The sequence below is a fragment of the Sapajus apella genome, unplaced genomic scaffold (genome assembly GCF_009761245.1).
Source record: "Sapajus apella isolate SASKATOON/1434 unplaced genomic scaffold, GSC_monkey_1.0 scaffold69, whole genome shotgun sequence".
NCBI lineage: Eukaryota > Metazoa > Chordata > Mammalia > Primates > Cebidae > Sapajus > Sapajus apella.
The window spans coordinates 10685254-10700548 of NW_022437009.1; the positions used below are offsets into that span (position 1 = coordinate 10685254).

The following is a 15295-nucleotide window of genomic DNA, read 5'->3' on the forward strand; positions in this document are numbered from 1 at the left end:
TTATCTGTGGGCAAAAATTTGCAGTGCACGGTTGTCTCCATTGATGGATACTTTAATGAACGTTAAGATTTAGCATTGTGTGTTGTGTAAGAGAGCTATGCATAGTATTAAACTTGTCAGGGTTAGACAGCTATGGAATTTTTGCTCTTATTTCCCAGAATCTAAACATTGATTCAAATACTTCTCAAAGATAATGTTGGAATGAACTTTTGGAAAAAGCTTTGAAACCCTGAGAGTTGAGATTAAGTTTGTTTGTTTTTTCCTAGCTGTATTTCGTGTACTGAATGCCGTAGAGACTTGTGCCTAGGGATGGTAGCTTCTAGGGGGAAAAAAACTTTTAGACGTTACAGCTGCAAGACCTACTTACAGTTTTTTCATAAATACTGTGAATTAATAGATTAGTTAGGAAGCCTTTGGCTACACTTTGCATAGATTCCCACCTTAACTAACTTGAATAATAAGGGAATAGTTGATTCTGTAACTAAGTACGGAGGAATGGCAGACTTCAGGGTCAATTTAATTCAGTATCATAGGCTCTGCTTCTCAGGAATTCTGGAATTACCTCCTCTGTGCTCTCATTGTGACAGAATGATGATAGCGAATCTTTTTTACTTCATGTTAAATACTACATCATTGGAGTTTCTCAACCTTAGTACTTTTGGCATTTGGGGCCAGGTGATTCTTTGTTATTGTGGGAGTGTCCTGTGCATTGTAGGATATTTGGCAATATCACTGGCTACTACTTACTTAATGCCAATAGCACCTCAGCCCTGCATTGTGATAATCAAAAATATCTCCAGGATTGGGTGTGGTGGCTCATGCCTGTAATCCCAGCACTTTGGGAGGCTGAGGCAGGCGGATCGCTTTGAGCTCAGGAGTTCAAGACCAGCCTGGGCAACATGGTGAAACCCTGTCTGTACTTAAAATACAAAAATCAGCCAGTCATGGTGGCATACACCTGTAATTCCAGCTTCTCAGGAGGCTGAGGCTGGAGAATCGCTTGAGCCTGGGAATTGCACCACTGAGCTGAGATTGCACTACTGTACCCCAGCCTGGGTGACAGTGTGATCATCTCAGACAAAAGGTCCTCAGACATTGCCAAATGTTTCTTGGGGGACAAAAACACCCTGATTGAGAACTGCTGGTCTGAAAGAATATAGACCATTCCATCAGGTGGCTATCATAAGTGGGAGGCAGACCCCAAATTAACCCCCATTTGTTTCATTGGCCCATCCTGAGTTACTCCCTGATTCCTGAACCCCCATCGCCAGTGAGGGGGTTGGAATGTTCTTCAGACTCATCAGGGTACCTCTGGAGCTAAGAATGTGACTGTTCAGGGTAAGCTGAGTCTCTCGGCATGGTGGGTGGAAAGGGGAATGAGAGCTGGGTAGGAACTCAGTAATATCCATGACCACTGCACCCTAAATTTGCCCTTTTTTTCTTCCTCTCAGTGAGGATTATGGAAAGAACTTTAAGGATATTACAAATCTCATCAATAACACCTTTATTCGAACTGAATTTGGCATGGCTATTGGTCCTGAGAACTCTGGAAAGGTGAGACTCATTCTTAGATACATAAAGCTTGTGCTTGATACCACACGCAGGGCTGTCAGATGTTAGTATTGGCATGGTCCAGTGAAAAACACTAGTGTATTTTAGTTTAGTATTGCTATATGTATATTTTAAAATTAAACACAATTTTTTTAAGACAGGGTCTCACTCTGTCCCTCAGGTTGGAGTACAGTGGTAACGTCACAGCTCACTTCAGCTTGACCTTCCAGGCTCAAGGGATCCTCCCACCTCAGTCACTTGAGTAACTGGGACTACAGGCACTTGCCACCTCTCCTGGGTAATTTTTGTATTTTTTGTAGAGACAGAGTTTTGCCATGTTGCCCAGGCTGGTCTTGAACTCCTGGGCTCAAGCAATCCACCCATCTCAACCCTCTAAAGTGCTGGGGTTTACAGGCATGAGCCACTGTGCCGGCCTTAAACACAATTTAATACTGATCATATTAGAATGGAACTCTTGAGCACACAGATTTCTTTTTTTGTTCCCTGCCCAAGGTGCACCAAAACTCTTAATAATTATGCAGCACTTGCTTAACATTACAATGTATATTCCCTGTGACAACATTTTAATCTTTTGGAAAACTAATCTCTCTCAAGCCTAGGCTTAAATTCACAGATACGATGCCCCACTCAGTTCAGATGTTATTTTTTGATAAGACTAAGACCTAAGGAGTAGAATGGAAGCAACTAATCTGTTTTTATAACTCTTCTTACTTTTAGAGCTAAAATTTCTTAACCAATGTCTGGTGAAAATGGTGTAAGAACTTTTGTGCTTGCATAGATTGTGCTTACATAGAGAGTATCATACCCTGAATCAGATCTTTCCTCTTCCTGTCAGGTGGTATTAACAGCAGAAGTATCTGGAGGAAGTCGCGGAGGAAGAATCTTCAGATCATCAGATTTTGCGAAGAATTTTGTGCAAACAGATCTCCCTTTTCATCCTCTCACTCAGATGATGTATAGCCCTCAGAATTCTGACTATCTTTTAGCTCTCAGCACTGAAGTAAGTCCAGATGAGGAACATGGCTTACCTTTTGCATTTTATAGTCTCAAATATACTGTCTTATAAGGACTCTGTAGGAAATGCTTTTATATTAGACTTCTTTCTAGAATCTCCTTATGGCATGAAGTATGTATTTTTTTTTTTAACATTTTTTTTCTATTTGGTAAAAGACATGATTTCCATGTGCTATCTATTCCAGGTAAGTATGATGCCTAGTCATCATTGTAATTTTTTTAAGCAACTATATGGTATTGGAGTAATGAACTAGGAAACAGTTTAATCATTCTCGTGCTACAAGGGACAAGCATAAATTGTCAAACTTCTGATGTTATCATTGTTCCTTTCCTGTGATCAAACATCTTTCTAATTTTTTTTCTTTTTTGTTAGGTTCTCAGTTTATAAAACATATGGCTTTCAGTCTTTGACACTCATGTATTAAATGTCATGAGTATTTAAAGACTCACGTATCGGCCGGGCGCGGTGGCTCAAGCCTGTAATCCCAGCACTTTGGGAGGCCGAGGCGGGTGGATCACGAGGTCAAGAGATCGAGACCATCCTGGTCAATATGGTGAAACCCCGTCTCTACTAAAAATACAAAAAAAATTGGCTGGGCATGGTGGCGCGTGCCTGTAATCCCAGCTACCCAGGAGGCTGAGGCAGGAGAATTGCCTGAACCCAGGAGACGGAGGTTGCGGTGAGCCGAGATCGCGCCATTGCACTCCAGCCTGGGTAACAAGAGCGAAAACTCCGTCTCAAAAAATAAAAAATAAAAAATAAAAAAAAAATAAAGACTCACGTATTAAGAGTCTTAAATCCCTGCGTTCCCCACCACATTCCTATACTTTCCACAGAAACCAGTGTGTCTCCCTGACCCTCCCACTTCTCTTCTGAAAGTTCTTTGATGAACACATTCAGCTTCTCCTTTCCGGGAGGACCAGTCTCCTTTACTGTGGTTAAGGGCCCAAAGTGTCTGAGTTGCTAGACTGTAATCAGAATTATACTTTACATTTTTATGGCCTTTTCTCATCAGATAGAAACACCTGAGGAACGAGTTCAAGAGGCACATCCCTTTGTCCAAATCCCGATATAATAAATCAATGACTTCTGTTGTGGGGTGGCTAATATTTTTAACAGGCTCCCGAGCTGAGCCTGAGCACCAAAGTTTGAGAGTCATTGCTGTGCTGACTGCTTTGGGATCAGAAACAAGATCAACTGTGAACTAGTCAGGCTGAGCAAAGGTGACATAGGGAGGATGAAGGGCACTGGAAGAGAGGTCTGGGTTCGGGGCTTTTTTTTTTCTTTTTTTTTGAGACAGAGTCTCGCTCCATCACCAGGCGCCAGGCTGGAGTGCAGTGGCACCACCTTGGCTCACTGCAACCTCCGCCTCCTGGGTTCAGGCAATTCTTCTGCCTCAGCCTCCCAAGTAGCTGGGACTGCAGGCGCGTGCCACCACGCTGGGAGATTTTTTGAGCATAGATGGGAGGGGCTCCAGAAGGGTCAGAGTTTTGCTTAGCAGTGGAGGCCAGAGGAAGGAAACTAGCTTGCTGGGGAGTAAGCTTCAGATGTTAGAACAACAGTTCCTGGATATTGGCCTCCAGCAGCTTAAGCTGAAAGCGCTCCAAGGGAGTAAGAAGCCCTCCCTAGGAATGAACAGACCCGCAGATCTGCCCTTTGACCACCGCATCTCCTTTATCAAATGTCTCAGGTTTATTAAAACAGCAATGTCCTCAGGAAGGGTACGTCTGAAGTACATATAATTGGGGTGGAGAAGAGGGACCAATTTGTACTAAAGTGCGAATCAGTGATATCAGATTCTGTCTTGTCTTTATAAGTAGAATTAGGTAAATTAGAAATACTGGGATGTGAATGCTACCAGGCGAGAAGAAGTTAAAGGAGAGTGGTAGGTGAGAGTACAGGAGTACCGAAGGTAAATTGTGCCTAAATAAGTTACATTTAATTTCAGCTAGACTAGGACATCTCTGTCCCATCTCCACTGAGGCCGAGCTCAGTAAGCTCACATTGCCAGTGTCATGTCATGTCTGTCATCATTTTTTCGGGTTTTTGCTGCATTTCAAACTATTGGCCAATCCCTCCTTTTGAGAATGCTAATTGTTTGACTTCGGTGACCTTCATTCCTTTTAGTTCTTCTACCATTCTAGCTATTCCTTCTTAGTATTTCCTTAACCTCCTTTCAACCTACCCTTAAATGCCTACTGCTCATTTCACTGAGCAGTCTCTTCCACTCTTACCATTTTACTACCACCGGCTATAATTTTTGAGATTTTCAAATCCTTATCTCTAGCCCTGGCTTTCCCCCAATGCATCATATTTCTGTCTTGCTGCCCTCTGCATATCTCTGGTTGGATGTCCCACAAGCACCTTAAATCAATTTAAAACTGAGCTTCCTCCCTACTCTTCTCAGACATGATCTTCTTCCCTTAATCCTTATACTAGTTAATGATATCACAATGCATCCTGTACCCCAACCAGAAAACCAGAGTGATCAACTTAGACACGCATGTGTGCACACACACCCCTACCTTTTATCCTGCCCTGCAGGAAAAGTCGTCCATTTCTACTATGCTAGCTTCTAAATTCTTACAGAGCCTGTTTCTCGTGGCCAGTGTTCATACCTCATTAGCTCTTATTGAACTAATGCGGCAGTCATTCACTGCTTTTCCTGCCTCTAGTCTGGACCCTCTGAAATCCATCTTTCCCATTCTCATCCAAGTATTCCACCTAAAAAAGTGAAACGGACTGTGTCATCCTCCTGCTTAGCACACATTCCTCCTGAGAGCACCTCATATGCAATAAACCCCGGAGCCCTAAGCGGGTCACAGAAGGAAGGTTCTCTGTGAGCTGGCCTCACCTTTCTCCCTAGCGTTAGTTTCTCATTTGCTCACCTTGGAATTTGCACTCCAGTAATGTCTGATGGCGTTTAGCTCCCTGCACACACTGCAGGGTTTGTGACCTCCTCGCCTTTGCTAATACTAGTCTCTATTTGTGCAGCAACACCTCATCTCCCAGTTTGCCTTCTTTTGGTACCACTGCTCATCATTTAAAACTCAGTGCAGCTGTCTTCTTCAGGAAACTATCTCTCATGTAGTGCCCCTCCTCTCCCCACTTCTACGCTAGACCACATTTTATAACTCTGCATAGTGTTGAACTTTCTTCTTATCTATGCCCCTTGTTAAACTTTGAGCCCTTGAGAGCAGGGAGTGTCTTATTCATCTTTGTATCCGCAGTGCAACATCCGTACAGTGCCTTGCATATAGTAGGCACTTCATACACATTTGTTATTCTGAACTTGCAAGACCCCGAAAGGGTCCAGATAAGCCATGTGTGCATCTGTGGAGCTTGGGCAGCTCTGATGGAGCTTCCGTGTTTGTTTTTACTGTCCTGAATGATTGAATATGAATTATTAAAGGTCATACAAGCAACGGCACAGGATAAAGCTAGAATTTTGATAAGTCATTTATAATCTTTCAGAATGGCCTGTGGGTGTCCAAGAATTTTGGGGGAAAATGGGAAGAAATCCACAAAGCAGTATGTTTGGCCAAATGGTGAGTAACAGAAGACTCCATCTGTGCGGAGCCCTAAACCCTTCCTGATAGTGCTGCCAAAAATCACATGAATGAATATTGAGCACTTAACTATGTGCCAGGTACTCTTTAGGGTGCCATAAGGGATATCAGAGAGGGGTGTGACACAGGCCTTGAGCTGGAGGAGCTTCTCATTCTGCTGGAAAAGAAGACTTAGTCTCACTTAAACATTAGAACATAAAGTATAAAACAAGGCATGTGACTGAGTTGCTGCTGCCTTCCCAGGGTTTATTCTCTATGAATGGTGACATCAATTGGAATAAGCAAAATATAGCTTTAATTTAGGGATTTAAATACTTCTCTGTGCCCAGATTTACACTCTGTTGTCTAGAGTTCCATTTCAGTCATGTAGAACATGACAAGGAATCAGGAAGAAAGCTGAAAGAGCTTCTAGACTCCCAATTCACGCTGCACTCTAAAACTCATTCACTTCTCTCAGAGAGACGCCCTGCCCCTCTGGGTGCCTACTTAAAGAGGATGGAGTGGAGGGAGCTCTCACTTGGGAGTCTCGTTACCTTTGTTCTATCCTCACTCTGCTGCTACTCAGGGGCTCAACCTTTCTGGGCTTTAGTTTTTTCCTTTTGTGAAGGGAGATTTATTTGGAGAATATGGGGATGGCTAAGCAAGAATTGAATTAAGAGACTTCATGCCTCCAAAATCTGATTAGGCTCAGAATGTTGTTTAGAGCCTCTTTCTCCTTCCCCTTTGACTAATTTCAGCTTATGTGTGAATCCCAGTTTACAGCAGATTGGTTCCAGAGGTGGGGTGTGTAGCTGCTGCAATAAGCATGTAGCAGCATTAGAATTACAGCGTGAGAGCTGGAAGGAGATGGAATTACTATGAAAGAGCAGGCAAAAACTTAGAGAATGTAACAGTATGAAATTATTTAGTGCTAGATCAAGAAAGTACACTTATGTTAGTAGCTTCTAATGGGAACACTGTGTTATGGTTTGATAAAATTGATGTTCATGATGATGACCCACAATCCCAAGAGTTTCCTGTACTCTGGGAATCAGGAAAGTGTGGAATATGTCTACCAAGATTGATTAAAATATTAAATATGTTGCTTAAACAAAGTGGGCCTTTTCTAGAAATGTTTCTTGTGTTTGAGATAGGGTATTGCTTTTTCGTCCAGGCTACAGTACAGTGGCACAGTCATGGTTCACTGCAGCCTTGACCTCCTGAACTTAAGCAGTCCTCCCCCTGCCTCAGCCTCCAAAGTAGCTGGAACTATAAGCACGTGCCACCATGTCTCTCTAATTTTTGTATTTTTATTTTTTAGAGATGAGGGGTGTCACTGTCAAACTCCTGGACTCAAGCAGTCCTTCCTCCTCAGCCTCCCAAAGTACTGAGATTATGGGTGTGGACCACCATGCCTAGCCCCAGAAATGTTTTTTTATGAGGTTTTTACAGCACCACTCTGGTACACATGCCACATTTGCTTTCATTTTATGTATTTTAATGAATTGTGTTTGTACCTTATACAGTTTTATCAGGAAGGAAGTAATTTTTTTTTTTTTTGAGACAGAGCCTTGTTCTGTCACCCAGGCTGTAGTGTAATGGCATGGTCTCGGCTCACTGCAATCTCCGCCTCCCAGGTTCAAGTGATTCTCCTGCCTCGGCCTCCTGAGTAGCTGGGATTTCAAGCACAAGCCACCACACCCAACTGATTTTTGTATTTTTACTAGAGATTGGGTTTCACCATGTTGGCTACGCTGGTCTTGAACTCCTGACCTCGTGATCTACCCACCTCTGCCTCCCAAAGTGCTGGGATTACAGGTGTAAGCAACCACGCTAGATGAAAGTAATTTTTATGATAACTAAGTTAAATTGTTTCACTCCTAATGGACCTAAAACATGTAGGTCATGTGTAAATAAGACTTCATAATTTTTTTTTTTTTTTTTGGAGATAAGGTCTGGCTCTGTCACCCAAGCTAAAATGTGGTGGCACGATCTTTGATCACTGCAGCTTCTGCCTCCTGGGCTCAAGTGATCCTCACACTTCAGTCTCTCCAGTAGCTGGGACTACAGGCATACACCTGGCTAATTTTTGTTAATTTTTAATCATTAAAACTCATCTTTAGGCACGTGCAGTGGCTCATACCCATAATCCAAACACTTTGGAAGGCTGAGATGGAAGGATCGCTTGAGACCAGGAACTCAAAACCAGCCTGGGCAATATAGTGAGACCCCATCTCTACAAAAAATTAATACAAAGAAAGAAAAAAGAAAAGCATGGTGATGCACACCTGTAGTCCTCACTATTCAAGAGAATGAGGTGGGAGGATTGCTTGAGCTGGGGAGTTTGAGGCTGCAGTGAGCTGTGATTGCTCCACCGCACTCCAACCGGGGTGACAGAGCAAGCCTCCATCTGTTAAACAAAAACTTATCTTTAAAATTAAAAAGCGATTTTTCAAATAGTATTTTGTATCCTATGCAAGGATTTTACTTTTGTAACATGTTTCTTTGTTTAGTGTCTAAATATGGATAACCAGGCTGCTGCTAACTGTTCACTTACGCTTTTTGATCTTTAGTTTCTAGGAATTTACAACCTAAAGTTCTGAAAGAACATGCTCAGAACCAACACCTTTTTTTGGTTGTAATCTAATAAGCCCCAGCAGGGTCTAAATCTAGTTCCCTGCAAGCTCCCTTTCCAGGTTACATTTTAAATAATTCAACCTCTGACCTAGTTGTCTATTTGAGATGGAAGAACTAAATTATTTAGCTCATACAAAGCATTGAACTAGATTCTGAACTAGATTCAGCAAAGCATAGTACCTGCTCTGAAGAAGCTAATTTATATAGTAGGAAAGGCAAGGCATATACTATGCAATTAAAATTTAAAAACAGGAGGCAAATGCACGCCAAGTGGCTGTGCAGACAGTATAGTGCTCTAAAACAGTTTCTCAACCTCAGCACCAATGACATTTTGGGTCAAAGAATTCTTTATCGTGGAGGGCTGTTCTGTGCATCATAAAATGTGTAGCAGCATCCCTGGCCTCTACCCAGTAGATGCCAGTAACAACTCCCCCACCCACCTACCCCCCAGTTGTGACCATCAGAAATGTCAGAGGCAGATGTGGAGAGGGTGAGTAGACCAGGATGACTGGCTGAAAGAGTTCACGTAAAGAAGTGGTAGTCTGCGGGGAACATGTGGACTGGGCAGTTGGGGAGCTTGACGGTCAGAGCTGTGAAGGACCAGGGCTCAGCACCTGAGAGGTGGTGCTTGTTGGTGCCTGTGAATGAAGCTTGTTAGACTGCTAGGAGGTTGGTGAATAAGGTCGACACAGTTCTTCAGCAATCTTAAACCATTTCCTCTCCCCATTTTTGCCTCATTGTAGGGGATCAGACAGCACCATCTTCTTTACCACATATGCGAATGGCTCCTGCAGTAAGTATATTTTAGTCCGAGAAAATAGTGTTCTGTTGTCCATTCGTGGTAGAATTTTCTGCATTGTGCGAAGTAGAAACATAAAAGATCCTTCCATTCTCCTGAAATTGTAATAGCTAAAGATAGCTGTTAGTGATTATTAAAATCTTGAAAGTAAAACCAAATTACTGCACTACCCAGATCAAATAAAAATATAGGCTCTACGTAGAAGCAGTATTTAATCTTAGCAATGTATTTACATAAAGCAAATATCATGCTACAGACAATAGCAAATTGAAATGCATAGTGATTTCTGCAGAAAAGCATGGGTTGTGTTTATATTGGCAGACGCAACTGGCTTCCCAAACTATGACACAATTTCTTTTTTTTTTTTTTTTTTTTTTTGTGATGGAGTCTCACACTGTTGCCCAGGGTGGAGTGCAGTGGCAGGATCTCGGCTCACCGCAACCTCCGTCTCCCAGGTTCAAGCGATTCTCCTGCCTCAGCCTCCCGAGTAACTGGGTTTACAGGCACCTGCCACCACACTAGGCTAATTTTTGTATTTTTAGTAGAGACGAGGTTTCACTATGTTAGTCAGGCTGGTCTCGAACGCCTGACCCATGATCCACCCACCTCTGCCTCCAAAAGTGCTGGAATTACAGGTGTGAGCCACCACGCCCAGCCCTGTGATACAATTTGAAAGCAGAAAGCAAAATCTTTCATTTACTCATTCAACAGGTATTTGAGCACCTACTCATAAGCTAAACACTATTCTAAGAATGGAGAGAACAAAACACCCAAGGCCTGCCCTCATGGAATGTAAATTCAAGTAGGGGTGTTGGATGATAAACAAGAAAACCAGAGCACAAGCTGGGCATGATGGTTGTAGTCCCAGCTACTTGGGAGGCTGAGACGGCAGGATTGCTTGAGCCCAGAAATTCAAGGACAGCTTGGGCAATGTGGCAAGACCCCAGCTCTTAAAAGAAAAGAGAAAACTCAAGACAATTTAAAATAGGATAAGATCATTCCAAACTGTGCCATGAAGAAAGTAAAGCAGCATGCTGTCACTTTGATGTTTTTATGAAACACTGTATTGGTATTAGGTAATCTCTTATCTTTCCATCAAGCATAAAATCTCAAACGTATAAAATAAAACCCAAGCCAGGCACTATAGCTCACCCCTGTAAACCCAGCACTTTGGGAGGCCGAGCCTGAGTAACATGGAGAAACCCCGTCTCTACTAAAAATACAACGTTAGCCGGGCATGGTGGCGCATGCCCGTAATCTCAGCTACTCAGGAGGCTGAGGCAGGAGAATTGCTTGAACCTGGGAGGCAGAGGTTGCAGTGAGCTGAGATCACACCGTTGCACTCCAGCCTGGGCAACAAAACGAAACTCCGTCTCAATCAATCAATCAGTCAATCCCAAATATGAATTCCCTATATCTGATACTGTATCACATTTTATGTTGTCACTTTATTAACATGCATAGTATTTTAAATGCTTAGCTATAAAATTAAGACTAATTCTAAAACAATTGCTTTGAACTAGACTAACCAGTAAGTGAAATTTTAATTAATATTTTGTCTTGTTTAAGAAGCTGACCTTGGGTCTCTGGAATTATGGAGAACTTCAGACTTGGGAAAAAGCTTCAAAACTATTGGCGTGAAAATCTACTCATTTGGTCTTGGGGGACGTTTCCTTTTTGCTTCTGTGATGGCTGATAAGGTAAGTATTTCCCTTTTCTTTTTGGGGTCTGATATTTCTGCAAATATCTCTCATGTAGATTATCTTTATTACTTGGCACTGACAGAGTTTCTTGTCTATTTGCTATATTTAATACCACTGTTAAGTGTTGGGGCTGATTCTTTTCGCAGAGGATGATTAACTCTGATAGGCTACTCTGCACTTTGGCCTCCTGCCACCATGTGAATTCTGGCATCTTTTTTGGGATTTTTTTTTTTGTTTTTGAGACAGAGTCTTGCTCTGTTGCCCAGGCTGGAGTGCAGTGATGCAATCTTCGCTCACTGCAGCCTCCACCTCCCAGATTCAAGGTATTCATCTGCCTCACCCTCCCAGGTAGCTACTACCACAGGTGTGCGCTACCACACCTGGCTAATTTTTGTATTTTTAGTAGAGATGAGGTTTCACCATGTTGGCTGGGCTGGTCTTGAACTCCTGACCTCAGGTGATCTGCTCACCTCGGTCTCCCAAAGTGCTGGAATTATAGGCGTGAGCCACTACATCCAGCCAGGATGTTTTGATCCAGTGTTTGAGCATTACTCAGACATGGACGTCTGTAGAAAGCAAACTCCTGCTCATTATCCAAGAATAAAAATACAATTAGATAACATTAACTGAGTGCCTACTCTATGCCAGGTACTATTCTATGTCCCAGGAATGTGGCAGTGAACAAAACAGGTAAATTTCTTGTTCTGAGAACTTATATTTAAGGGGGAAAATAAATACTCAAAAAATAAATATGAAGGCTGGGGGTGGTGGCTCACGCCTGTAATCCCAGCACTTTGAGAGGCTGAGACAGGTGGATCCCTTGAGCCCAGGAGTTCAAGACCAGCTTGGACAACATGACAAAACCCTATCTCTACAAAAAATAGAAAAATAAGCTGGGCATGGTGGACATGGTAGTGTGCGGCTGTAGTCTCAGCTACTTGGGAGGCCAAGGTGAGGGAATCACCTGAGCCTAGGAGGTTAAGGCTGCAGTGAGCTGTGATCACACCTGGGTGACAGCTCAAGACCCTGTCTCATAAATAAATATAAATATGTATATGTGTGTGTGTGTGTATATCCGGTAATTAAAACGGGGTGAAACCCCATCTCTACCAAAAATATAACAGCCATATTTTTTGAAATACAATCTAAAGCAGAGTAAGGAAACAGTGTCAGGAGTCAGTGCTCTTTTGACAGGGTGTTTAGGATGGGCTCTCGGGGACCTAAGTGAACTGAGAGCATGACCGTGTGGCCATCTGGGAGGAGAGTAGGAGGAGGCACAGCCAGTGCGGAGACCCTCAGCCTGGAGCATGCTTAATCAATCTAAGCAAAGGGGAGAAGGGCAGTATGAGGGGAGCACAGAGAAGAGTAGTCCAAAGTGGGACCACGGCGGGCCCGACCAGACCTTACATGGCCTTTCTAAGTCACAATTAAAATGTGGGCTTTACTCTTCCTGTGCTGGGAGCTGTGGGAGGGTTGTGAGCAGAGGAATGCTGGGATTTGGCTTCCCTTTGAAGAATAGATGTGCACAGAACAGCCTGACAGGGGCACGCACGGAAGCAGCAGGAGTGCCAGGAGCTGTCTCAGGAGTCCAAGCCAGGGAGGTGGTAGCTGGGCCAGGCCCTTGGCAGTGGGCGAGACTATGGATATATTTATAAGCATATTGCTAATAGGACTTGCTGATGGATTTGATGTGGGTTGTGAGAGAATGAGCAGATTCAAGGGTACCTTCAGAGTCTTCATCCTGAGCCCCTGAATGGTGGTGCCATTTCCTGGGATGGCAAAGACTGCAGAAGGAGCAGGTTGTGGGAGAAAAATCAGGAATTCAGTTTTGGGCCTGTAATCCCAGCTCTTTGGCAGGCCAAGGCAGGCAGATCACTTGATGTCAGGAGTTTGAGACCAGCCTTGCCAACATGGTGAAACCCTGTTTCTACTAAAAAATACAAAAAATTAGCCGGGCGTGGTGGCACGCACCTATAACCCCAGCTACTTGGGAGGCTGAGACATGAGAATCACCTGAACTCTGGAGTTGGAGGTTGCAGTGGCCAAGATCATGCCACTGCACTCCGAGTGAGACTGTCTCAAAAAAAAACAAAAACAACAGCAACAAAAAAAAAAATTCAGTTCTGGATATGAGACATGTATTAGATATCCGAATGGAGATGTTAAGTGAGCATTTGAGTATATGAATCTTCCTAATTGCTATGGTATTTGAAGCCATGTGACTAGATGATACCTTGTGGAGGAGTAAGTAGGTAGCAAAAAGGTGGGAGGACCGAGCAATCCCTGAAGCACCCACGACTGAAAGGTTGGAAAGAGAAGAATCCAGCAAAGAAGACTGGGAGGGAGAAGGAAATCAGCACTATCGAGTTAGGTGGCCTCTTTCCAGCCCATGCCTATTCCCTTCCTCCTGGCCATTCTGAGAGACTTCCTTAGAGAGGAGGTGTGTTACATCTTGACTTTTCTTGTGATCTCCCAAACATGGGTTTCATCTCTATTTTCTAGACTCTTAATTATATAGTGATTTAAATTATGCAAGGACTGTCTGAAAGGGACCAAACTTTTACACAGCAGTCATCATTTTAAGAATTATTGGAGTGAGTATATGCAAATGGCTGTAAAGGCAGCCTAGTAATGTTCCCATCAAATCCTTAGCTCTGCGGAAGGAGATGGACTATCAGAGATCAGGACATATAGTATGTTACAGGGCTGCATCAGAGTGAAGAATTCAAAGAGAAAGCCAAGATAGCCTTATTTAGAACAGAATGGATTGTTCTATTACCTACAACTTTGCTAGCAGCTAGAAATTGCTTCGGTAATTGGTACTATGACCTTTCATTTATAGCAATTGTACCCAGTGGAGAAATTGATAATAGTAATTATTTAAAATATTCTTGGGCCTGTGCAGTGGCTCATGCCTGTAATTCCAGCACTTTGAGAGGCCAGGGCGGGCAGATCACAAGTCAGGAGTTCAAGACCAGCCTGGTCAACATGGTGAAATCCTGCCTCTACTAAAAATATAAAAGTTAGCTGGGCATGGTGGTGCATGCATATAATTCCAGCTACTTGGGAGGCTGAGGCAGGAGAATTGCGGGAACCGGGACCCAGGAGATGGAGGTTGCAGTGAACCGAGATTGTGCCACTGCCGCACTCTAGCCTGGGCTACAGAGTGAGACTCGGTCTCCAAAAAAAGAAAAAACATTCTTGTTCGTGTCCCTGCACGTGGCATCTTGGCAGAAAATTAGAAAGATAAATATTGGCATCTGTTCTAGGATACAACAAGAAGGATCCACGTTTCAACAGATCAAGGGGACACGTGGAGCATGGCCCAACTCCCCTCTGTGGGACAGGAACAGTTCTATTCTATTCTGGCAGCGAATGATGACATGGTATTCATGCATGTAGATGAACCTGGAGGTAAGAGCTTTTTGGTGGCCCACCCTTGAAAGCATAGAGATGTAAACTTTGAGCAGCTTTCCTTTTTACATGTTGAGTTTTCCCCTTACCCCTAGAAATTTATTGGTGTCATACTGATTATTCTGTCCTAGAAATCATCTGTGGCCGCTGTTAAAAATGCCACTTGTTTTGGTGCTCTGAGGTAGATTGTGCGTATGTTCAGGTGTTCTAGAGCAGAGCTGCTCAAAGAATGGTCAGCAGACTGGTACTGATGTGCAAACTTCCTGTTACCAGATAAGTACAGAGATTGAGAGCAAGAGTTTAGAAACTCTTCTGGCCCTTCAACAAAGCAATTTTATGTCTGTTGGATCTAATGATAAAAAATTAGGGGTCTGTATTTTGTCTGACTTTTCATTTTCTAATGATTAGTTTTTTAATTATGTTTTACAAAAGTGTCGGTTTGTGACATATTGGAAATCTGGTGCGATCTCAGCTCACTACAACCACTGCCTCCTGGGTTCAAGTGATTCTCCTGCCTCAGCCTCCTGAGCAGCTGGAATTACAGGCGTGCGCCACCACACCCAGCTCATTTTTTGTATCTTTAGTAGTGACAGGGTTTCACCATGTT

General features: G+C 43.2%; 1 protein-coding gene and 1 long non-coding RNA gene across 6 annotated transcripts in view; one reads left to right on the forward strand and one right to left on the reverse strand.

Moving 5' to 3' along the window:
- The window catches only part of SORT1 (sortilin 1), an 81421-nt gene that overhangs the window by 38797 nt on the left and 27329 nt on the right, over positions 1–15295 (forward strand). For 3 of the 5 annotated variants that reach the window (XM_032249863.1, XM_032249866.1, XM_032249865.1), the window contains exons 4-9: positions 1452–1554; positions 2408–2572; positions 6062–6135; positions 9516–9565; positions 11141–11271; positions 14544–14688. In XM_032249863.1, the coding sequence (XP_032105754.1) occupies positions 1452–1554; positions 2408–2572; positions 6062–6135; positions 9516–9565; positions 11141–11271; positions 14544–14688 (668 nt within the window). The remainder of the gene's footprint in view (positions 1–1451; positions 1555–2407; positions 2573–6061; positions 6136–9515; positions 9566–11140; positions 11272–14543; positions 14689–15295) is intronic. The other 2 variants (XM_032249864.1, XM_032249867.1) reach the window with 1 other exon arrangement.
- On the reverse strand, positions 3469–7870 carry LOC116531168. Its single transcript, XR_004260299.1, has 3 exons — positions 7860–7870; positions 6731–6739; positions 3469–3859 (listed from the first exon to the last, which is right to left on the reverse strand). It is a non-coding gene; the product is annotated as an uncharacterized LOC116531168 (long non-coding RNA).